This window comes from Ambystoma mexicanum, chromosome 8 (genome assembly GCF_040938575.1).
Source record: "Ambystoma mexicanum isolate Mex_15411 chromosome 8, UKY_AmexF1_1, whole genome shotgun sequence".
Classification (NCBI taxonomy): domain Eukaryota; kingdom Metazoa; phylum Chordata; class Amphibia; order Caudata; family Ambystomatidae; genus Ambystoma; species Ambystoma mexicanum.
In genome coordinates, this window is record NC_090929.1 from 1236486914 (window position 1) to 1236512352 (window position 25439).

At 48.0% G+C, this 25439-nt stretch overlaps 1 protein-coding gene across 6 annotated transcripts in view; it reads right to left on the reverse strand.

Annotated features, from left to right (window-relative positions):
- Window positions 1-25439, reverse strand: part of PLCE1 (phospholipase C epsilon 1) — a 3624599-nt gene that overhangs the window by 1634537 nt on the left and 1964623 nt on the right. For all 6 annotated transcript variants that reach the window (XM_069611343.1, XM_069611341.1, XM_069611340.1 and 3 more), the window contains one exon: window positions 16599-16716. In XM_069611343.1, coding sequence (XP_069467444.1) covers window positions 16599-16716 — 118 coding nt within the window. The remainder of the gene's footprint in view (window positions 1-16598; window positions 16717-25439) is intronic.

Consider the following 25439-nt stretch of genomic DNA (forward strand, 5'->3'; position numbering starts at 1 on the left):
GTCAGTTGATTATTATTCAATTGGGGTTTTGACTTTTTCTCCTGCCTTTGACTTCCTGGAGTAGTAGGGTGTGTATTCTCCGCTATTGACCTCTCGTTGTCAGAGGTTAGATTAACAAAGTTACTCACCGTAGTGACTACCTTACTCCTAGTCCATAGTCCCCTTTCCTCCATACTTTTGGGACATTCCGTCTTGTGGGACGGGACCAGGGCACTTTGTGTAAAAAGCAGCAAATTGAAAATGTGCCCTTCTTCTATTTTTACGCTTGGTACCGCACTCGGCCATAAACCCGCCCTCCTTAGCTCCGCCCCGCGCATCGCCCTTCAGTCCTTTTCTATCGCCAGGTCTGAGACCATTTAAGCATAACAGAGGATACTTATTAGAGGGGACGGCGGGTGGGCGTATGGAGGAAAGGGGACTATGTACTAGGAGTGAGGTAGTCACTACGGTGAGTAACTTTGTTGTACTCCTATGTCTTGTCCCCTTTCCTCCATACTTTTGGGAGATTACCAAGCACACCTCACAGGAAATACGGGTGGATGGAACCTCCTTACTGAAAAAGGTTTTAAGAACAGCCTTGCCGAATTGAGCATTGGCTCTGGAGCCCAGGTCTAAGCAGTAATGCTTACCAAAAGCTGGTGGGAAAGCCCACCATGTGCTTACAGAGAGACCAATAGATAGGAGGCAATGAGGGGAAAGCATAAGCTTTCATGTTCACCCACAAGTTTCAAAGAGGACCACCTCTAGCGTGCCCATTGCTGGAAAAGTGGAGATGATATTGCTGTTCATCTCACTCGTAACCGATGCCGACTGGCGACTGAATTAATCTGCGGTCACATTGAGGGGACCCGGGATGTGTGGAGCCTGAAGCCAAACCACATACTGGATGGCCCAGCCCAAATTTGTATGACAAAATCCACAAGGACAGGAGAGTCCGTGACGCCCTGCTTGTTGATATAAAACCTTGCTCTATGGGAGGTATTCAAAATGGCCGCCATGGCCCGCAGAGGTTGGGCTGCCATTATCACACACCAGGGGCGAACTGGGTCACAAGAGCAAGTGAAGCAATAGTCTCCCCAGGGAAGTCAGGGGCCTTGCGTGCAATCCTAGCCTTGAAACAAGGAACCTTGGCAGAGCCGATACTAGCAGATCAAGGGTGTTTACTCGATACGTCAAGGGCTTCCCCAGAATTAGCCTCTAGTGGAGGATCCTCGGCAGAGCCGGTATTGGAAGGTCTGTGGTACGTGACCACCTTCTTTCGCCCCTCAACAGAACTGGTATCACCACGGCCGCACGCGCGGAATGGCTTAGGGATATACCTTACAGCCAGGACCCTCGATGAGGGACTCTCAATTCTGTTGGTGACCGATTTAGCCCAAAGCAGGGGAACCTCAGGGTTAACCCTGGCTTTATAGCCACCTCGAGAGGGGCCTCGAGCCAAGACTCGGCACAGCTAGCTCCAGATGGAGAAGCCTCAGGGCGAACCCTGGTATCAAAATCCACAGCAGAACTGGCGTCAGCCTTAGCACCAAATGGGGAACCTTGGAATAAGATCCGGTATTGGGGGACCGCTGCAGAGCCCCTCAGAGGAGTTTCCCGTATGTCTCGCTGAACCGAGACCAAAAGGAGTATCCGAAACTGAAGTGACCTGCTCCCACAGAGAACCGCAGATATTTCATATGCGGGCTCCAGAGAACCACAGATATTTCATATGCGGGCTCCAGTCAGAATGTCATTTACGCATCCTGTAAGACCACCACACTGAGCCAATCGCCCTTCCGAAGAAAGGACTTTATTTGGCAGGGCGTGATCAACTTGAATTTCTCTTAGAAAGATCAAAGATAGTGCGCAGACCAGCCTGGTTGAGCACTGTGAAAGGACAGCAGTACTAGCCCCTCCCTTGCTCCATGAGGGGAACAGGTTCCCAGCTCTGAGGTATAGATGTTTCTGTACCTCCGATCTGTCGGAAGAGAGGTTTGAAGGGTGGGGTAGGAGGAAAGGGCAAGTGAAACCCGCCTAAACGATGCACAAACCCCACCAGTCTTGGGTGATGGTTTTCCACGCCTCCAGATGAGATGAGATTCGTCACCCCACATAAGTGTAGTGTGACCGACAAAAAATATAATTTGGTGATTTGTCAGCAGGGAGATTACCTGTGCCTGTAGAGGAGGCTGATGGGCGAGAGAAAAACCAACCACCTTGCCGCTGCCGCTTAAGGCGGGGTTACCAACAGGAGTTTCAGATCGTCGCGCACGGCGACCCTGCAACCCCCTGATCCCAGAGAAGGACCGAGTCTGGGACCCTGACCTCTGTTTACAAGGGGCCTTAGCTGAAGCTGTCGCCAGGACCGACAAACGGGTCTTTGTTGTCCATACAACGTGGAAAACTACTCAGCCCCAAAAGGAACGCTCCCAGCACCAGTCGTCATGAAAGTTGGTGTATGGGAGGTATCCAAAATGGCTGCTGTGGACCAAGGAGGTTGGGCCGCCATTTAGTCAACACCTGAAGAGAACTGCGTCATAGGAGAAAATGAGGCAACTGTCCCTTCAGGGGAGTCAGGGGACTTAAGAAACACTTAGCCTTCAAACAAGGATCCTCAGCCGAGCCGGTGCTGGCAGAACTAGGATGTTTAGTGGACATTCTAGGAACTGACCCAGAAGTAGCCTCCAATGGAGGAACCTCGGCAGAGCCGGTACTGGAAGGCCTGTTGCTGATCAGCTTCTTTGCTCCCTCAACAGAATCGGTACAACCACAACCCTGAGTGTGGGACGGTTGAGGAATATACCCTAAGAGGATCCCTCGACTCCGTCGGTACTGTATTTAGAGGAACCCTGGGTTTTAACCCAGGACATATAGCTCCCTCAAGAGGGGCCTCGAGCCGTGGGTCAGTGTGACAAGCACCAGAAACGGAGACCTGTATCCGTGTGGAATGCTCCAGAAATGTAGACCTCAGGGCGAACCCTGGTATCCAGAGCCACAGACGAACTGAGCTGAACCTTAGCACCCAAATGGTGAACCTCGTAACCATGTCCGGTTTTGGCAGGTCCTCTGAGGGACCCTCAGAGAACATTCTGGTATGCCTATTAGACCCTTGAGGCACCTCAGGGGAATCCCTGGTAACAGAGCTACACAAGCCCCTCCCGGTCATGGAATGCTCTCACCGAGCGGGGCTGCTCATCGCCGTCCTCATCTGCTTAAGGCTCATCCCAATGAGGCGGGAACAGAAGACTGGTCTTCCACACCTACCGCCTCAGGTTTGAAAAGAAAAACCAAATCAGAGCAGCCGGGCCGGGTTGGAACAGGAGTGAAAAGACGCTTAAAATACACCCTCCTAGGGTCAGAGTGCATGAGCAACTGAAACTTCCCAAAAACGTATCCTCAGCCGAAGGCTTAGGTGTTGAAGAGGAAGAAACCACTCGTAGGGACCCACCCCCCGAACACAAGGAGGATGGTTGTCAGGAGGGTCCACCACCGGCCGGGTCCACATAGATCAGTGAAGCAAAGCAGGAGGGAGCAAGACAGTATGAGGCAGCAGTGCCCACGCACACCGGTCAAAGAAGGGCGGAACGGGTTACTATTGCTGAAAAGAATGCTCCCAGCATCAGGCGTTGCGAACATAGGTGTAAGGGAGGTATCCAAAATGGCCACTTTAGGCCTCGCAGGTTGGGCCACCATTTTGTCGCCACCTGAAAAGAACCTTGTCACATGCAAAGCTGAGGCAATTGCCTCCTCAGTAGAGTCAGGGGACTTAATTAACACTTTAGCCTTACAAGGATCCTCAGAAGAGCCGGTACTGGGCGGCCTCGGATGTTTAGTCAACATCTTTGAATCAGTTTCAAAATTAGCTTCCAATGGAGGAACTTCGGACAAGTGGTACCAGAGGGAATGCGGTCCGTGACCCCCCTCTTTGCCCCCTCGACAGAACCGTTACCACCATGACCCTGAATCGTGGGACGGTTGAGGACAATACCTCACCGACAAGACCCTCAGAGAAGGCCTCTCAGATCTGTCGATATAGACTTTAGCCTCCATAAGAGGAACCTCAGGTTTCAACCTGGTACGTAAAGCTCCCTTAAAAGGGGCCTCGAGTTGGGACTCGGTACACACTTTAGCCTCCACAAGAGGAACCTCAGGTTTCAACCTGGTACGTAAAGCTCCCTTAAAAGGGGCCTCGAGTCGGGACTTGGTACAGACTTCAGCCTCCACAAGAGGAACCTCAGGTTTCAACCTGGTTACAGCGGGGAAAGCTCCAGAAACTGAGACCTCAGGGTGAACCCTGGTATCCCAGCCAAACTGGGCTTAACTTTAATACTGTGATGGTGAACCTCGGAACAATGTCGGTACTGGCAGGTCCGTCACGCCCTCAGAGGAATCTCTGGTACGCCTGTTAGGCCCTTGGGGCACCTCAAGGGAAACCCTGGTGACAGAGCTACAAGAAAGGCACTTAAAGTACTCCCTTAAGGGGTCACAGTGCATAAGTCTCGGAAACTTCCCAAAAAAGGCATCCTCTAACACAGAGGCTGCCGGAAGCGAGACCGCATGTGGTAGTGGCATCCGAGCACGCCAGTCATAGGAAGGGCGGAACGGATTCACACTGTCGCGTGGAAAAGGTAGTCCACCGAAAAAAAGATTCCAAGCACCCGTCATCGATAGCGTGGGTGTGAGGGAAGAATCCAAAATGGCCACCGTAAACCACGGGTGAAGGCCGTAATTTTATGAACATCTGAGGAGAACTGCGTCATATGTGTAGATGAGGCAGCTGACTACACAGATTGGTCAGGGGACTTGACTGAAAATGTTATGCTTGAGACAAGGAGCCTCGGCAGAGCCGGTACTACGGGGCCTTGGATGTTTACTGGACATCCTGTCCCCTGGATTAGCCTTTGAAGGAGGAACCTGGGCAATGCCGGTACCAGAGAAGTTACGGTCGGTTACCTCTCCCTGTGCCCCCTCAACAGAACCGGTGACTGCGCGAGCAGGGGAAAGTTGAGGAATCCACATCACAGACAAGACCTTAACAGGCCTCTCAGTTCTGTTGGTACACACCTTAGCCTCGTTAAGAGGAACCTCTGAACAGAGTCTGGTCTTAATAGCTCCCCGAGAGAGGCCTCGAACCGTGGTTCAGTACAGGAAGCCTCAACAGAAGCCTCAGGGCGCTCCCCGGTGTCTGTGTGGGAAGCTCCTGACAAGGAGACCTCGGAGCGAACGCCAGTACACAACGCCTCAGCACGACTATGCTGGCTATTAGAACCTGATCGGTGACCTCGGATCGCGATACTGTATAGGCAGGCCGCTCGCGGAAACCCTCGAATAAAACCCCTGGTATGCCTATTAGGCCTGCGCGGCACCTCAGGGAAAACCCTGTTAGCAGAGCTTTTGAAGCCTCTCCCGGATCTGAAGGACCCCGGGAAGGAGACCCCCGGCGGGGGTGCCCTGAAAAGTAAGGAACTTACCAGACGTCTTTTCTTTCCGTCGATGAAGAGTTGAAAATGCGATGTAGGAACCTTCTGGAAAATCTCCTCCCACCGACAAAGACGACGCTGAAGTGCCCGGACCTAAAGGGAGTCGGAGAAGAAACACGAGCCCCAACGGTGATCCGGTCCCAGACACTCCAAGCAGAGAGAATGGGGATCTGCCCTAGCAAAGTGAGGTTTGCAAGAGGAACAAGTGGCACATCCCAAACGATCCGGCATAGACGGAGGACTACGCGACCTCAGAACCAGAGCAGGAGAGAAGGACAACAGGAAGAAAAAGGTCTTCCCAGTGATGCAAATGCGTCCAGCCCCGACCGCATGGAGAAAAGGACTGAAGGGCGATGCGCGGGGCAAAGCTAAGGAGGGTGGGGTTATGGCCGCGTGCGGTACCCCGCGTAAAAAGACAAGAAGGACACATTTTCAATTTGATGCTTTTTTTTACAAAAAGTGCTCCGGTCCCGTCCCACAGGACGGAAAGTCCCAAAAGTATGGAGGAAAGGGGACGGGACGTAGGAGTACAATAATTTCAAATTGATCTCTGTATAAGGCATCCAGGTTACCATTTGAAATATATTCACAAGAGATATCTGTGTCTGTATAGCCGAGGTTATCATCTGTTATGTCTTCACAAGAAAGGTTTGAGCCAACAGAATCTTGTGACCCATCTTTGTCATAATGGTTGATGATTATCAAAGATCTGTTATTTAGATTTGAATCCTTTCCTTTCCACTTGTTGGTAGGTGTGCCAACTCTAAATGTGTTGGCAGGTTATTAAGTAATTATTGGTGAGCTTGATCCTTCTGTTGTGTTATCGCTGCTATTTGAGGTGTAGGAGATACTTCTGGTTTCGCTGGTGGTTGGAATATTGCATTATGTCTTTGATCAGATGGAAAAGTCTTTTTGGTTTGTTGGTTCTTTATATCCATCTGAGGTACAGAAATATGTCACAAGAAGGCTCTTGATCCTTTCTGATTTCTTTTTGCTTTCAACTTTATTTCTTGTTTACGTTTCATTTTATTTTGGATGGTCCTAGGCACAAAGATATCAAAGTTCTCTTTTTGACTCTGCCCTTGTTCCTTTATTTGTGTATTCACAGGGGCACTTCTGTAGGACTTCAGCTACTGTGCCTGGATTGGTACACATTTCATCTTTGTTTTGAGCAGATATAACTTTCATCGGGCTATCTTCTTTTTGTCTAGCGTTTTCAGTTCTATTTATTTCCTCGTTACTGGACTTGTTCGTTGGTTGCTTCATAGCAGCGAATAATGTTTAGTCTGGTACTCCATTCTTTAACTGCTGACTTAGTTGATTGATGTTTCTCTTAATAAAGGAGAGCTCTTCGGCTATGTTATTTGGATTCAGCATAGCAAGTAGGGCACTGTTCATCTGTGCTTTATCCGTTTGATCATTTCTTGCAAGTTCAAATAGCCGGTTCTGCCACATCGCACTTGCTTCGGCTTCAATATTTATCCGCTCTTGTATTCTGGTCATGAATGCTTCTGCATAGATTTGTTTAGAGTGGATAAGTGCCAACAATGTTGGTTTCATGTAGCTTTAGGAATGGAATCAAAGCTTGAGATGTGGTTATTATCAGCATGTTCTGAAGATCAATCGTTGTTGGGATTGGATCCTTTGAACATCCTCTTGTTGAGCTCCACTGACATTTGTCGTGTGGTTTCTCAGGGGTTCACAAGGCTTCTGTCGATTGCTTATTCAGACTTTCCATCTTCATTGTTTCTGATGGTAATCGGTTCTCGTTCTGACGAAATAGTGGAGAGTACTGCTGATCTAGGGCGTTTGCCCCTGATTTCCCTGTTACAGATTTCATGAAAAACCTCTTTCCTTTTCTCCTGCTTGCTCATGAGTAGTACGATTTCTGTAATATCAAGTGATAAGCGTGCTGTATGTGTAGTTGGAGTCTGATTGGTTGATAACATGGTGTCTTCAGATTTTATTCTTAGATCTTGATTCTTTTGCCATCGTTGTTTCGCCAGTATGGCTTTCTTTATTTGTGTCATCTCCCACTTAATAGGTGGCAGTGAGTAACTCAGATCAGAGTCCTGGTTGGACAAGCCAGTTGATGGACGGATCGCTGGACTATTGGTGTGAAGAATCGCTTTTGTTTGGTTATTTGGCAAAGTATCGCTATCTGATGTAACAACATGACCTTGTTCTTGCTATTAGTTGTTTTGGTCAGCGACACCATTGTGTCGAATGGACTATTGTGTGCCATATCAGTGGGATCTGGTCGCCCTGTTCCCAAGTCTTGGATGTTAAATGTTTCTGCCTCTTCCTTCCGTGGCTGGAACAAAGTTGGTTCATCGCCTATTTCATGAGTCTGGTCAATATCAGCATGTGACTTTGGACAAGAGTCTTCAGATGTCACTTGGGCTGAGGGTATTGAATTTCGGGTTCCCTCTTCAAGTTCATTGTTGCTTAGTTCCGTTAATATCGGATTCAGAGTATTATGAAGGAGTTCTCTCATTTCTATGTTTTGCGTCTCTGTCTCCAAGTGTTCATTTTGATTATGAATGTTTGCTGTTTGGGACACTGCTGTCCCCCCATTGGGGACTGACGAGTCACGACCGTCGTAGGGTCTTCCCGAGAGTGGGCAGGTGAGTCCATCGTGTGTCCCTCCCAGGCCAGCTCCGTCAGCGCCGCCAGAGCAGCAAGCTCCTTAGCACCGGGCTCCCCAACATCAAGAGCATGAACATATGCAACTTCACGGTCACCTGGCGGCTCAGAGTTCGGCTGTGTCACATTATGTGAAATGGTTGACGGGAGTTGGAGAAAATCAGAGGCCGAAAGTGTTTTTAGCCGTTGGCGTGATAAGGGACCGTTTGGGAGAGCCATCTTGGGGGATATAGTAGTTCAGCAAATTGAAAGAAATCTCAGTCTTGCTGGTTCAGAACGTACTCACCCGCTGGCCGTAGGTTGATGGATAGTTGTGTCTAGAATGTTGCTGCACAACGGCGCCTCTTCGACTCGCCCACAGAGCCCAAAGACCACAAGACTCTGTGGCAGCTCCGAGGCAGGGGTCGGGTAATGTAGAGAGTTCAACAAAGGCACAGCAAGAGAGAGAGGACTCCATGAACGCAGCGCAGGCAACAGGCTCCACAAGACTCTGCACTCGACTCTGCGGCCGCCCCGCGGCAGGGGTCGGGTTATGTAGAGAGTTCAACAAAGGCACAGTAATAGAGAGAGGACTCCAAGAACGCAATGCAGGCAATAGGCTCCACAAGACTCTGCACCCGACTCCGCGGCAGGGGTCGGGTAATGTAGAGAGTTCAACAAAGGCACAGCAATGGAGTGAGGACTCCAAGAACGCAGTGCAGGCAACAGGCTCCACAAGACTCTGCACCCGACTCTGCAGCCGATGCGCGGCAGGGGTTGGGTAATGTAGAGAGTTCAACAATGGAACAGCAATAGAGAGAGGACTCCAAGAATGCAGTGCAGGTAACAGGCTCAACAAGACTCTGCACCCGACTCTGCGGCCGCTCCGCGGCAGGAGTCGGGTAATGTCACAAGATGGTGAGGGGGAGGGGACCCAGAGAGGGCGGCCAGAGAATAGGAGGGAAGGAGGGAGTAGGGGTCCCAATGAGATGGATCTCCGTCTTACTGGCATTAAGGCAGAGATCATTAGCAGCACACCATGCCTGAATAGCAGTCAGACAGTCAGGAAGAAGCAGAGGCAGTGGAGGGAAGCTTGGAGAGTTGGAATCGAGATTTGAGAGCATGTCTTCACGGGTGTTCAGGAGAGCAGTTTCCGTGCCTCTTTCTGCTCTGAAGCCAGACTGGTGGTCGTGGAGACAAGCACATTCCAGTCCTGCCTTCGTCAGGAGACCAATATCTTCCTGGATGATCTCGCTGGGATCGCCTCTCAATTTACAATACAGGCGAAAAAGATTGGGATAAAATATTGAAAATCGGCCTGCTTTCACTTACCTTCGGTCTTCTAGCTCTCTGCAGATCCGATGCTTCTCCAAGCAGAGAGTTGGGGGTAGATCTCTCTCTTCGGCAGGAGGCTCCCTCTTGAATGGCCTCCCTGCCCCTCTCAGGCTAGAGCCGGATCTCCTTAAATTCCGGAAGCTTCTCAAGACCCTCCATTTCTCTTCTTCCTTCATTCTCCCCCTCCCCTGCTAATGCCGCCCCTTGCCATAATGACTGTGTTAGGCAGAAACCTGTGCAGTTCCCTCTGGGACCACTGCAAAAGATTTAGGACTACAGGTGTTTGGCAGTAAACCCACTTGGTAGCAGTCTGTACCACACAGATTCACTTGGTAGCTGTGGCTGAGCAGTCAGACTTCCCTCAAGAAGAGTTAGGCAGTATACAGAGTATTCCCAATAGGTCAAGAGAACACAATAGAACAAGTAAACACTGACCAGGGCTTGGTGTAAAAGAGATATAATTATTTATTTAAAACCACATCTAGAAAAACACACAGGCACTAATAGTAAGCAATCCAAAATCACGGTCACTAAAAGATATACACTCCCTTAAAAGATTATTTAGACAAGTCAACTTATTTTCTGACAGCGGTGAACGCTTAACATAGATGGCACTCTAATAATTTGTTTTAAAAAGGGAGAGAAAGGCAGAGAATAAATCGAAACAGATCCCAACACTTTTTCACGAACACAACAAGAGTGGAAGGCAAAGTAACATTGTGAGTTAGAGTCAGTAGGCCGGATCCGCTTTAAGAGGGTCAAAACGAAATGTGTCCAAGGTCACACTGTTGCAGTGCACAAACGTCTTGAAAAGGTTCAAAAAGAGTTGGACCAAAGAAAGAGACCAGTTAGAGGGTCAAGGCGGCCAGCCCAGTCCAGAAGGTTAAGGGATTATTATTACCTTGTAGCAATCTTTAGAAAGGGAGGCCTGGCGGACACGGTACCTTAAAGTGGTGAGAATACTCCACCGGGGGCAGTTGTTCCTGGCAGCGGATGCAAGTCAGTGCTTCGTCCGGGGGAAGAGAAGATGTCGTCGGGGAGGAAGACAGGAGTCCGTTGCACTGCCAGGGAAGAAACCAGCCGCAGAGTTTCTCAGGTAAAAGGAGCGGTCCTGTAATTCGCGGTCCAGTGGTAAGTAGCTATCCGGTTCCCGGGGTGCTTGGCACGGGCAATTCGACCACAAGCCGGTCTGGGGTGCGAAGAGAAGAAGGTAAACTGGTTGTGCCCACCAGTCAGGGGAAGAAGCCTCTCCAGCCGGGAGATCTTCTCTGTCGTCGGGAAGTGGTGAGTTGGTTCCGCAGGGCTCCACCGGTGGTGTTGTCGTGGTAGGTCGGCTCAGCTTCTCCCTCGTCAGATTTTCAGGTCCTGTGGTGACTTCTGAAGTTCCAGTCCCCAAAGCCCTGCTTTTATGCAGCATACCCCCATTCACTCAGCCTAGCTGTCAATCAAACATGCTAAGTGCTGAGCCGGCCAGCTCACCACTTGGGCCAATCACACAAGAGTGAGACTTGAGTTACCAAGGTAACTCAGTCCAGGGTGCCTAAACCCCCTCCCACACCCCCTGTGGTACCCAGACAGAGTGGCACCACTTTTGGAGGCTTCTGTGGAGAAGCCCGTCAAAAAGTGGAACAAAGGGCTCAACTTGGGTTGGAGTCACAGAAGAGAACACAAACGCCATTTTAGAATCGAGTCCTGGCAAAAAATACCAACTGGCGAATTAATATTCATTTAATAAGCCGGCGGTATGTTCGAGGCTATGAGAATTAAATAATTAAAGTTGGTAGCCTCGAACAATGGGAAAATCCCATAGGGATATATTCGCGGTCGAATATAAAAAGTAGTATCCACTGCCACCAGCCAAAACTCGATCAGGGGAGACGGAGACGTGCCCCCTCGACTAACAGACCCTGGGGCAATCCAATTGCCCTGACCAGTACGTCCACAATATGATGGTTTGTACTGGTTTCTGTTAATAATTTGGGACTAGTAAAGCCAATGGTGACTTTACATGCCCTCGGAGACAGTAGTCAGTCCCAGGGTATGGAGTCTATGGTGGGGTGTCACTATGACACCCCTGTGTCACTGCACCGAGGGCGCTGTGTAACACACATAGTAAAAACACATGAGACCCTATGGAGTAAAGGACCCCATAGCCCATAAAACACATTAACAGTCAAAGGAACACCATAAATCATGTCCAAGAGTGGGGGAAAAAGAGTCTCACTCTTGGCAGGAGAAAAAAACGAACTCCAGAAATCCAGCAAAGCTGCTGGGGGACTCACTAGGTTAGGAAATTCAGCCTAAAGAGAGAATTCTCCCTAACAGACTGGCTGCCTGATCCCTTCTGAGTCCTACAGGGCACCAGGCCCTCCTCGCCCCGTCTCCCTGACACCCCCCCAAACCTAGCACTCGCCTAGACGAAGGGGCCTTTTTCCCCCCTTTGCACCTGTATGCCTCCTCTCATCCCACACTTCTCTTCCCACCCTAGCAGGAGCCCACCCGCCCCGACTGGCACTTCACCCCCCCTCCACACTCACCTTCCCACACTTCTTGTTACTGTACTTGCACGATTCGAATGACACAAGGCCTAGTAGCACCGTTATTGTTATTTTTCTTCCCTGCCCCCCCTCCCTTGTTTGTCTAGTGGCGCCTTCAAACACCATTTTCTGTACAAGCACTTTATAAATAATAAATAAATAAATAAATAGGCCAGAAATAATTCGACTTTTTGAATCCGGTTAAGTTGAGAACTCCTTTGTTTTATGTACTTCCCAAAGTACATAAGGACTCCACCAACCCTGCGGGGCGACCAATAGACTCCTTATGTGGCTCGATCTTGGAACCCATTGGCCAATTTTTTGATCATTTTCTCAAAACACTGGCGATACAATCTGCCAAATATTTGGCTGACATCAGTGATGTTAATTCACTCTGCATTTGATCTTCTTGTCAACTTAGATGTTGAGTACTCTAACATTCCTCAGTCCCTCCCCATCATAAAAGGGTTCTTGGAAGAAAGAACAAGACCTTTTTTGGGACCAGTGAATTGCTTTTAGAAAATGTTGGAACTTGGTTTGACAAAAATAAAATGTTCCAGATTGAAAGATGAATATTTTATGCCAATAAAGGGTGCTGCGGTGGGCGCAGCTTTTACCCCGAACTTCGCAAATCTCTATATGTGGAAATTTGAACTGTTGTTTATTATGAGTGACAATAATCCCTTTAGATCTGCCATTCACTGCTAGAGGTGGTATAATGATGTTGTTTTAATCATGTGGGACTCAAGGAAGGGCAACATTGATCTTTTTCAACACTGGATCAACTCACTTAATGAAAATGGTAAGTTTGCGATGTACCACCATGTCCGATACACAGCTTTCCTAGATTTATTAATCAAGGAAGACCACGGTAGGTTAGCAGTGGACTCATTTTGGAAGAACATGGATAGGAATACGATCCTGCACCATGAAAGTTTTCAGCCGCAGTTTTTACGCGACAACATTCCTTACGGCCTATTTTTAAGAATTAGGAGTAACTGCACGAGCACAGACAATTTTTATAATCAATCGCACCTACTAAAGGAAGGATTATCTAAAAGAGGCTATCCGGCAAGGTTATTGAAGCAGTTGATCTAAAGAGCTAGGAACCAAAGGAGGTCATCTTTAATCACAAGCATTCCTCTAGGAATCAATTAGTGTGTGCCTTTACTTTGAATACACACCACAATGAGATGAAGAAAGTACTTCTGAAACATTGGCATTTCCTTCAATTAGAAAATGCTATGCTCCTTTTGCCTTTGATCGCCTACAACAAAGGAAAACATCTGAAGGAATAGCTATCTCAAGCCGACAGAAGCCCTGAACTGAAGCCACAGACCCTTCTATCGCTGTGGGGCTTGAATCCCATTGTAGGACATTTTCCATGCGGCAGCTGTAGCACATGTACATTTTCTAGTCCATGTACCACACTCACATTGAAGGATCGAGTTTGGAATTTAAGATGTGACACTACCTGTAACAGTAATAATGTTATCTAAGCGGTGCAATGTCCCTGCTTGAAAATGTGTGTAGGGAATACATCCAGACTGGTTAAAGTTAGAATAAAGGAACAATGGTCCCAGAATAGGAATAAGCACTTGACTTCAACCCTAGTGGCACACTTTATAAGTGAAGAACATAGCCCAGACAACTTAAAATGGTGGGCCATCGAAAAAGGTTCAGAAAGTGACCACCAAAGTATTGCCAACAGGTTGGCACAATGAGAACAGTGGTGGATATACCACACTAATAGCCATGTCAGCTGTTTGAATAATCAAGAAGAATGGAATCAGAGGGGATGCACATAAAATCCCCACTAGTGTTACTTTCCGAATGTTTCCTTGGGTTTCCCTCTTGATATACTGCGGGTTTGCTCACACAGTATATTAAATAGGGTTACCTTCTATGCTGGGACATGATGATGGTTATTACATGCCCGTAGGTTTGCTTAATATTGCCTTTAAGTGCGTGTCACATCAATATTTTGGGAATTAATTTTCAAACACCTCTAGACAAGGCTGTACTTCTTCTTGTCCACTCACAGTAAGCGGCTACACATGAAAAGTTATGACTTTATTGATATTTATAAGATGTGTGGCAAGCTACATTGAGTGTATACACTTGTATTTAATATGGCATGGGCCTTTCCACTATTATGCCAGTCTGTGCTAAGGAGGCTTCCTTGCTAGGTGTCAGTCTATAAATATGCACCCACTTTGGGATGCTCCATTAGTCCAATGAGTTTCTTCAGAGGGCGGCCGCTATGCCGCGAGTTTGGTTATACAACACACACAGGTGAACGTGTTTATTCTACTCCATCATGGCACCAGCCTTTCCATCACGATACTGGTTTACGTAAAGTAAGCACTCTATTCATGTCAGAATTGTTTGAATATGCACACTTTTCTGTTTGTACGAGTCCTTTCCAGACCGTCTGCGTCGCTGCCTGTCTGGATGTTACTCCATGAATAAGGTAAGGTCTCTTTCATTAGACCCCATTGAGAAAGCTTGCTGATAATAGCTATAGGCACATGGTTGATAGTGAGAAGCGGTTTATTAATAGCCTGCATTTTGTCGCCCCAGAATCCACCAAGCATTTACATTTGGATTTTGTTGGTGCGAGTACAGTTACAACATAAATTTGGATAGCACTGCTGCTATTTTAAGATTGATCCCAGTTTTACCAGGGCGGTTGAAAATCATTTATGACCTACGTTATTCATTGCAGGTTAAGCCTTTTACAACAATAAGGATATGAACATCTAAACTTGCATTGGGGCCATTAGTGTGTTATAGTTGTAGTTAGAATCTATACGCTAGTGGTGTTGTAGGGAATTGGGTCACCGCAGTGCTGATCGAACAATAAGTGACGATGGAAGGGTAATTTTAGATGTTTTGTGTATTTTCTGTAGATCTCTCTGAATTAGGGAGACATATTGTCATGTGCTTCGATGTACCATCATCTCAACCAAGAAGTTAAATAACACACAGGAAGAGATGGAGGGGCCTTGCTTGTCCTGAAGAAGACGGACAAAATTGGGTGAATCAGATCTCTGTCTGTCGAAACTACACTGGAAGGATGATTTTTGAAATGTACATAGATTAGGGAACTTTGGAGTAATACATTTCCTTGCGCTCCCATTACCACCTCATAGTGGACGCCTTGTCCACTACGAATGGTTTGACATTAAACGTGGAGAGTAGTGTATGGTCGACACCGACCATTGATATTTCTTGTTGACCTCATGTGGTCTAATATGTGGCCTAATTATTTCTTGGGCTGCATGTTTTTCTGACTAATTCTTTCACTTTTATACTGTATGTTGCAATTCATACTAGGTTTACATATGAGACACAATGATCTCACACATGAATTTAGATATGAATGTAGGCCTTGCCCTTTGATACACTCTATTGCTGCTTTTTGAACAAATGATTGATTCAGGTTGTTGCTTTTATATTTGTCGTACATTGTGAACTGTTGTCTATGTGGATTTCATCCTTTGATATATGTTGTTATTATTTTTGCACAAATAAAATGGATTGAATCTATGATCCTAAGTAATTAGGATGCTGATTAGCCTTCATGCCTATACATTCTTCCATATATAATTTAGCACAAATTGATTCCGTAATAAAATAAATCACTAAATATTTATGATGCTATCTCGTGAGACACCACTCCCTTGTATTGTATGAGTGGCTAGTGGCATGGTGCCACACAGCCAGTCAGTTTGGGGAAGGAGTCAAAGGAGGTGAGTCAGGCCGACCTCCAGCAGTGCATGCGGGATAGTGCCTAATACCGCCAGTGATCCCCTTTGCCACTTGGGTGGTATTCATGCACTGGCACCTCCTCGTTCTGGGTGCCGGGTGCACAGTCTGTATAGGGCCCAGGCCCAGCCCCCTAAGTCCATTACTTCAAAGTCACATTTCTGCTGTGCTTCAATTTTTCAACAGATGGGTACACTTGCCAGTTCTTGAATTTAAAACAATGTTAGTAAGGATAAAATGTGTCCAGCTACAGAGTTTAATGCAGCTGTGACCATCTTGTTGTGTTTTCCAAAGAGCGCCCACCAGGAAAGAGGCACTTGACACCCATATTGCATAAATTTGCTATAGGAGTGCCCAGCTCCTCAGGCATCTGGACAAGGCATTTCAGCAATTATATTGCCTTTGAGATATAGGAGTTACTGGCTTCTCATCCATCAGCAAAAGAGAGACTTAACAAAAACATTGCTTGCTAGATATAGGCATTCCAGTCTTCCCAAGCATTTGAGAAAAATAAAATGTTCAAACCCAATGTATTGTGAGTGCACAGGTCACAGTACCTCATACTAATACATATGGAGTGACGACTTGGTCACAAAGACAAGGGCCAACTCTGACCAGTCCAGGCATGTTCATAATAACATGTTAACTTTATCTTTGGAGTCCATCTTTTATGTCATTGAATCGGTGACATTAGTTAGATTTAACTTTCTATCATTTTAAATTTGTAGACTCTGTTCACTGTTCATTTGCTATACCAGAATACCATTTTTAATTAACTTGAACTGACAAAGATAACAACATTTATTTTAGTTCCTTTATTAAGAAAGAGCTTAATAGCTTGACACATATCACCAAGGTTGCACTTTACCTGATTCCTCGTGTTCATCAATGTCTGGTGGGTCAGAACCACTCCTGGAGCGGTACTCTTTATAGCATTTTGCTTTACGAAATGCCATTTCATCATCAGCAGCATCTCCACTTTCAGTCTAAAATTAAGAAAACCATTAGCAATAGAGTAACAATCTGTCCTAACTAAGCCTCACTTTCCTAGTACAAAAATATGAATGCTGTTTACCTGTTTCAAGATTTATGATTTTGGCTTACAATATTGCTGAGGGGTGCATCTATCTAAGGTCAGAAAATACAATATTTTCCGAAAACCATGAAACTCAGACTCTGCATGCTTACAATACCTTTGATGTCACACATCTAACCATATGACAAAATAAATAGCAACTGAGGTGGTCATAAATAATTGTGAAAAACAACATAAAATAAAAAATGTATGTTACTTCACCCCTCAATGTCTGCAGATTCATGGGACATTGCTCTTGAAACAAGAGGAGACGGCACTCTTTTCCATAGCATAACGAATGTAGTTTAAAAAAAGAATGAAAAAAAGGATACCTGATTGCATATGCAACCTGTAGTAGACCAGATATGTTTTCCAGAACACATGGCTTTCCTAGATACTAGTTCATTTGATCTCTTTCCATCATGAAGTCTAGGCATATGCACAGATAATATAGTACTTGGGTGTGATCTTCAGTATTGCTACTGTTGAACTCAAAGTAGAAAAGTGAAGAGTGGCCACGGGATACTTACTGCTATTCCCCGGCTCCTACACCTCCATCTCCAAAGGAACTGTGAGGGGTCAGAGATAAGAGGCGGACAGAAAGTTGTAATGTTTTCAGCATCAGACATTTTTATTAACAGAAAGAGGTGTGGATGAAGGGTGAAGGCCATCTTTCCCTATCCTTAAGAGAATGTCCCTCCCTAATAAACTAAAACGAAAGCAGGCTGCCCTAGTGTCAAAACTATCTCTGACCTTCACACTAACATACACAATCAAAAATTGCAAGGTAACCGTTTCTAATTTCAATTCAACAAAAATGTGCAAAAACTCAAACATTTACTGGAGTGCACCCCTTCCTTCCTGTACTGTTAGGTATCCCCAGAAATATTTTTTTTTTAAAAAAAACCTGAATGGTATGTTTGTTCGAATTTTGGCTGTAAAAAGGTTTGTACAGCTGAAAATGTTGAATAAATATACCATTCAGTGCCAATATAGTGAACAAAGGCAGCAGGGGTGTCCCACATACCTTGTTCACTATAATGGCATTGGGGGTTGCAGGGTGTCCCCCACTCCCATTTAAATAAAGCAACACAAAAAAAGAAAGAGGACACTGCTGCGTCGGTTCCCATCCACGTAAGTGAAGGGAACTGGTGCCGCAGAGGGATGAAGGAGGCAGCGGCACACAACAAGGTGTGCCGCCAACAGGTAAGTAAGAGGTTGGGGGGGAGCGGATTGCAGGAAATGTTAGCGGGAGAAAAAAACAGTAATTTGCGTTCAAATGACTTTTGTTTTTTCTCCCTCAGGCATTTTACTTTTGAATATTTCATGGATATCCGTACTGTTAATATTCTTTGATCTCTGGAGGGTGGAAGCTTCAGAGTCCAATAGGGTGCTGCAGTAGGGCAACACATTCCCTGCTTTGGAGTGACACACTTTGGGCAATTCCCCCTCCCCACTGTGGGTCTGGGTGTGAGCGTGTTCCCTGCAAACCTGATGACTACAGCTCCCAGAAGTCCTTGCAGCAGAATCAACACTGATTGACAACACCTGCACTGGCTGTGAGCTGCAAGTAAAGACTGCCTCCCTGATGATTTGATGAACACCAAAACTGGTAGGACGAGAGAGAACGCCAGTGGCTGAGTGGGTGAATTGTGCATGGAACCCAATTGAGCCCCTTCCTTCCTGTACTGTTAATATACACAACACACACACACTGTTGTGTGTTGTTGTGTGTGTATATATATTATACTGTGATGAATTTAGAGTATTCATCCCTTCTCCCCAAGGAGGAGTAACTCCCTTTGAGGCTAGGCAGGTGAGCCTGCTTAGCAAGACCCTCCCGAGGGGTCTGGGCAAGTGGGACCTGACATGGTGTGACTCCCACCTGTAGGGGACAAGGACTCCCATTCCCACAAGCTCCCTATGCAAACAACTTTATCTGCTTACATGGGAATGCATGTCACACCCAGTCCCGTGTTTTCCTTCCAATTGGTTTCAGGTAATGCTGGCAGACCATGAGACCTGAAGAGAAATGAAACGCCCCTTTGAAAGTACACCAGTATGTAAAAGGGACGAACATAACTTGTAAGGGCGGAGAGAGCCATATGCAGTGGAAGCCCTCTGACACAGGTACGTCTTCGAGGATAGGAGCAGTGTGGAGACGCAGAACCCGCTAGAAAGTGTATGACAGACGAGGACGCCGGAGGCTCAGTGCAGCGCAGTGTGGAAGCTGCTGTAAGGACGATATGGCGAGAGGCATGCTTCTTATTATTTGGATTGAAATCTTGAAAATATCCACCGTGCGTCAGACTCCTTCTTCTGGTCTGCCACAATACACACAAACAACAGCTAAATTATGATGGGTTTAAACAGGCTTAAAAAAAGAAACCTTCCACCCAAAATGTGTAAGTGCAGTATTCCTTTTGAGCCAAGTCATGCATGCCACCTAGTAACCATTGCTGTAAGTACACCTCCAGTTCAGAGCTACATCAGCAATCATTGTGGGTACACAAATTAGCTCAAACGCAAGCCTATTTGCAACAAGAAATTGCCTTTGTCTTAGAGGGCAGTGCTACTTTATAGCACCTTATAAGGGATCATCAGTTTAGTATAGTCTGACACACTCATTCTTCTTTTTCCTCTTGGGATGGCTCCTCAAGGGCTAGAGCCGGCATTTTCAATCTGGAGAGATGATGTTCACCGTTAGTCACCCTAGTCAGCCACACAACTCTGCTAAAGCTCTTCCCACTTCCCAGTGGTTGAAGAATTGAGGCATGTTTTACAAACACCAGCTAAATTATGGTGGGTTTAAAAAGGCTTGAAAAAAAACCTTTTCAACTGAAATGTGGAAGTGCAATGTTCCATTTGAGGCAAGTCATACATGCCACAACCCCGCCTAGTAACCACTGCGTAAGTACACCTCCAGTTCAGAGCTACATCAGCAAGGTAAATTAGCTAAATTAGCTAAGGATTTTATATTTAATAGGATTACTTGTTTTTATGTGTGAAATTGTTATTGGTATATGGTAAGATTAGTGTTGAGTTAAGGTTACTATGATATTTGATTTTAATATAATATTTTTCTTTATTATAATTGAACAAGTTACTTACCTTATCTGGTAACGTTCTTTCGATGGGATGTTCCTCCGACGTATTCCACATCTATGACAGGTAATGACCACAGCTGTGCTGCTTCGGAAAATCTTCGGCAGAGGGCGTCCTACGTTGATGAAGTCGATCCGTAGTCCCTCGAGGGCCTCCGTCGAGGGTCGATGTCACTGGATGTTATACATAGGACGTACGGCGCCCGTAGCCTCAGTTGTAGTTTTTTCCCAGAACGTGTGGCACCAATCTCCTGCCAGTATGACTGCAGAAAGCCTTGTGTAAACGTAAGCTGCAATCGCATAAGAAATTCTGTAGCGGGGCAGGCTGGGAGGGTTCGATGTGGAATACGTCGGAGGAACATCCCATCGAAAGAATAAGGTAAGTAACTTGTTCTTCGAGGAGATTGTGTCCTACGATGTATTCCACATCTCTGACAGACTCCCAAAGCAGTACCAACGTATGGAGATGGGAAAAGAATTAAAACATTTTGAATTTTAGAATGCCCAATCAAATTGCTGAATAGAGGACTGCCTTACCAAAGGCCAAATCCTGCCCATGGACGGAGTCCAAGGAATAGTGTCGCACAAAAGTATGGACAGAGGCCCATGTGGCTGCCTCTCAAATATTGCGAATAGGAACGCCCCTCTGTAGAGCAGTGGAGGCAGCCTAACCCCTAGTAGAGTGAGCCCGTATGCCTAATAGAGGTTCCTTTCCCGCCAAACGGTAACACTCAGATCGATCAATCTGGACAAGGTGTGCTTGGAGACAGCCTGACCCAAGAGTCTTCCAGCATAATCAACAAAGAGCTGATCGTCCACTCTGACCCGGGACGTCCATGAGAGATAGAAACTCAAAGCTCTCCTAGGATCCAACCTATGGAGCCTCTCCTCTTCCTTACCAGGATGTGGAGGAGGATAAAACACCGGGAGAATCACCTTCTGGCTCAAATGAAATTCCGACACAACCTTCGGAAGCAAGAGGGCCGCACCCACAGAACAACACTGTCCTTACCGAAAACAGTAAAGGGTGGCTGGGCGGAAAGTGCCTGCAACTCACTCACTCTGCGTGCGGAAGTAAATGCAACCAAAAATACAGTTTTAAAGGACAACAGTCGCAACGGACAAGAATGTAAGGGCTCAAATGGAGCTCCCATTAGGAACTTTAAAACCAGATTCAAATCCCATCCCGGCACCTGGAAAGGTGATGGTGGAAACGTATTAGTTAGCCCTTTTAGAAATTGCGAAATCAAAGGAATCTTAAAATAAGAACATTCCTCAGATGAATGCTTAAATATAGACAGCGCCGCCAGGTAACCCTTAATGATACCCACTTGTAGGCCCTTGTGGGCTGAAAAAAGCAAAAAGGACAAAACCAAAGGAATGGAACATTGGAAAGGATCCACATTCTGTACCCTGCACCAGTCACAGAACTTTCTCCAATGGCAACAGTACAGGGATTTCGTTGCGGGCCTTCTGGCCGAAAGCAACACCTCCATCACTTCTTCGGGGAGGTCCCAATCCTTGTACCTCAACCTTTCAGATACCAAGCATGAAGGCTGAGAGACTTGACCTCTGGATGGAGAACCCGATCCCCCCTCCCGTGAGAGCAGATCGTCTCGGTAGGGAAGACGGCATGGAGGGCAGATGGAGATGTCTAGAAGGTCCAGGTACCACGCTCTCCTGGCCCATGCCGGAGCAATGAGGATCATTTGGAAACCGAACCTCCATAACCTCTGCAACACTTGCGGAACAACAGGGACTGGAGGAAAACTCATACAGCAGTGGGAAGGACCACTCCACCACGAACACGTCCACTAAGGCTCCTCTTGGGGGAATTCCCACGAGCAGAATCTCTCGCACTTCCGGTTGACACTGGTGGCGAAAAGATCCACTTGTGGGGTTCCCCAAAGGGTGAAGATCTCCAAAGAACTTCCTGAGTCAGCTCCCACTCATGAGAGACCGTGCTCTGCCTCCTCAGAGCGTCCGCTGCCGCATTTTCGTCTCCGGCCAGATGAACTGCCGAGATCGACATTTCCTGCTGGATGGCCCAGAACCAGAGCTGCATCGCCTCCCTGCACAACGGGAGTAACCCTGCCTCCTTTTTTGTTGAGGTAGTGTATGACCACTGTATTGTCCCTCATAATCAGGACATTCTTCCCCCGCACAGACAGCAGAAAAGCCTTCAGGGCTAGCCTGACCGCCCTCAGCTCTAACAGATTGATGTGGTGTCTGGACTCCGACGGAGGCCAACGTCCGCTGGCTGTCAACTCGTTGGCATGAGTACCCCAACCTGTGAGGGATGCATCCGTCACGATCGTCACCTCCGGCCATGGTTGCCAAAACAGAGCTCCCTTCATCAGATTGCCTTTGATGGCCCACCACAAAAGATCCTGGGCGACCGAGGTCAGAATCTGAACGGGATCCGACATCCTGCCGGAGAACTGCGACCACTGCATCTTGAGAGCCCACTGCAGAGATTTCATCTGCAGCCTGGCCTCTGGCACCAGGAAAATGCAGGATGCAATGAGGCCGAGCAACCACAAGAACTCCAACGTCAGAAGACTCTGGGCACGTTGAAACTTGTCCACCGTCTGCAGAATGTGATGAGCCCTCACATGGGGAGGTGAACACTGCCCCAGGGATGTGTCGAGCACCTCTCCGATGTATTGGAGCCGCTGGGTAGATGTCAAATGTGACTTCTTTAAATTGAGGGAGAAGCCCAGCTTGTGAAGGGAGTGGCAGGTGACGGACAGATGATCCAGGGCTTGCTCGGGAGAGCGCGCCCTGATCAACCAATCGTCCAGGTAGGGGTAGACGTGAATCCCCCCTTTCCTGAAATACGCTGCCACCACCACCATCAGCTTGGTGAAGACCCTCGGGCGGAGGTCAATCCGAATGGCAGGACCCAAAAATGAAAATGCGAGTCACCAACCGCGAACCTCAGGTACTTCCTATGCTTGGTATGAATCGGCACATGAAAGTAAGCATCCTTGAGGTCGAGAGACAACAACCAATCCTGAAGTTGAAGGGCCTGGAGGACTTGAGAAAGAGTTACCATCTTGAACTTGTCCTTCCTGAGGAGCTTGTTCAACCCACGCAAGTCCATGATGGGTCTCAATCCCCCGTCTTTTTTCGGGATCAAAAAATAAGGGGAATACCATCCCTTGTTTCTCTCCGCTACAGGCACCAGTTCTATGGCGCCTTTCTCCAGCAGGGATAGGATTTCCTGCGCAAGGAGCAGATCTGGACGCTTCAAAGAGAGCTTCCTTGGTGGATTGTCGTGAGTCCTCTGCAGGAAGGGAAGACAGTAGCCGTGGTCTATGATCTCCAGAACCCACACATCTGAAGTAATGGCACGCCAATCTCCAAGATGCTGCGCAAGTCTGCCCCCAACCGGCGGACCATGGGACATGGCCTCATGACTGAGCGGATGCGGCAGTGCCTGAGGGCAAAGAGGCAACTGCCCGAGCGACTTTGGCACCTCGAGTACCTTGCTTTCCACCTCTGGTACTCCTACGGTAGCCCCTTTGACAGGCAGCTCCTCTCGATCTACCAAAGGAAGAGTAGGACCGAAAGGAACCTCCCCTCCATTGCTGTCCCCTAAGACGAAAAGGAGGAGGTTGACGCACTGCAGCGCTCGAAGTCTGTTGCTGCAGCTTTGGAGGTCTGCAACCTCTCAAGGCTCTTGTCAGCCTTGCTGCCAAACAGATGAACTCCATCAAAGGGCATGTTCAGAAGCCGAAATTGCACATCGGGAGCAAACCCTGACTTCCGCAACCACGCAAACCTGCGTATCACGTTGTTCGCAGCCATGGACCGGCTGACACAGTCTGCCGTGTCCAAACCCGACTGAACGGATTCACACATGGCATCCTTGCCGTCTTGCACGAGGGCTAGAAAACCAACCCGTTCTTCTCCTTTGGGAATATGCTCAGCCGCCAAAGATGCACAGTTCCACAGAGTGTGAGTGAATCTCGCTAAGGCACAAGTGGAGTTGGCCGACTTCAGCGCCATACCCCCAGCCGAAAATATCTTCTTCGCCCAACCACCAAAGCGCTTATCGTCCCTACCAGGAGGGATGGTAGGGTACGCAGCCTGCTTTGAGGGAGCCGTAGCCGCCTGCACCACCAAACTCTCCAGGGTAGGGTGCAACGATAAGTAGCAGGGGTCACTTCTGGCTGGGCGGTATTTTTTTAAGAAGCGACTTATTAACTGCCGGGAGACTCTCCGGAGCAGTCCAAGCCGCCGCCACCCTCCTTTGCAAAGCCATGTGAAACAGCAACACCGGGACAGTGGGTCAACCTTGGTCCAGGAAGTCCGTCAGATCATCCTGATCAAAATCAACAGGTGGAGCAGACCACCCCAAGTATTCCGTCACCCTAGACATGAGACGCCTATAGGAGGATTTGGCATGCGACCCAGGCTCAGGCCTGTCAAACTCCACCTCCGGAGAGGTGTCAAGATCACTGGCGTCATGCAAGGACTGACGGAGTTCCTCCATCTGACTGTGCCCAGACAAAAGGTCATCAGGGACATCAGAAGGCACAGCCATCTCCACATCAGACCCTTCCTCCACCTCTGAAATATACTCCAAAGGTTGGAACAAATCCAATCTGGGAGGAGGAACAGAGTAGGGCTCAAAAACAGGCCTTACGGATTTACTGAGAGACTTTCTCGGAGGTTCCACAGCCCTCCGGGGCACCTCTGGCAAAACCTCCACAAACGGCATCGAGGGCGCTCAGGGAATCGGCATCGACCGAGGCGCTGACGGCGTCGACAACTTCCTCGAAGGAGAAGCCCCGAGAGAGTCCCTCGACGGACACAGTGCCGATGGCGCCGATGACTTCCTCGAGGGCGGATCCCCAAGAGAGTCCTCCGACAGACACGGCGCTGATGGCGTCGACGCCTTCTTGGAAGGCTTCACAGGCTTCGACGGTCTCGACAGCGTAGAGGACCGGGACCTGGATCTGGCACGGCTATGGCGATCTCCCTTGTCCGAGCGGGACCTTGATGGCTCCCGATGATCGCGCCAACCGTCCGAGCCCGAAGGGGTGCGAGTGGTGGACCGTGCCCGTTCCTTGCCAGCTTCTTTCAAAGGCAGGGACGGAACTGTAATGTGCATCATCTGCTGGCGGAATGCATCCCATTCGGCGGGCGACGAAGACTTGGTGGGACAAGTCAACCATCTGGCAAGGACGGGGAAGGCGACCGGTGACGGCGCTTCCTAGAATGCCTCGAAGAGGCAGAGATCCGGCGGGACCCACTCCTAGACCGAGACCCGCTGGACTTACGCCGACGCAGAGAGTCGCCCCTCGAGTCATCGGTCGAAAGCCGAGCGGACCTCGATTTATGGGGCTTAGACACCCTAACTACCTTCAATTTCTTCTTACGTTCCCGCAAGGCCTTAGACGTCAGGGACTGGCAATCATCGCATTCGTCAGTGGCGCGGCTTTCGCCGCGGCACCAGAGGCAGATGTCATGCGGGTCCGTGATGAACATTTTCGATCCGCAGTCCCGAAATTTTTTAAAA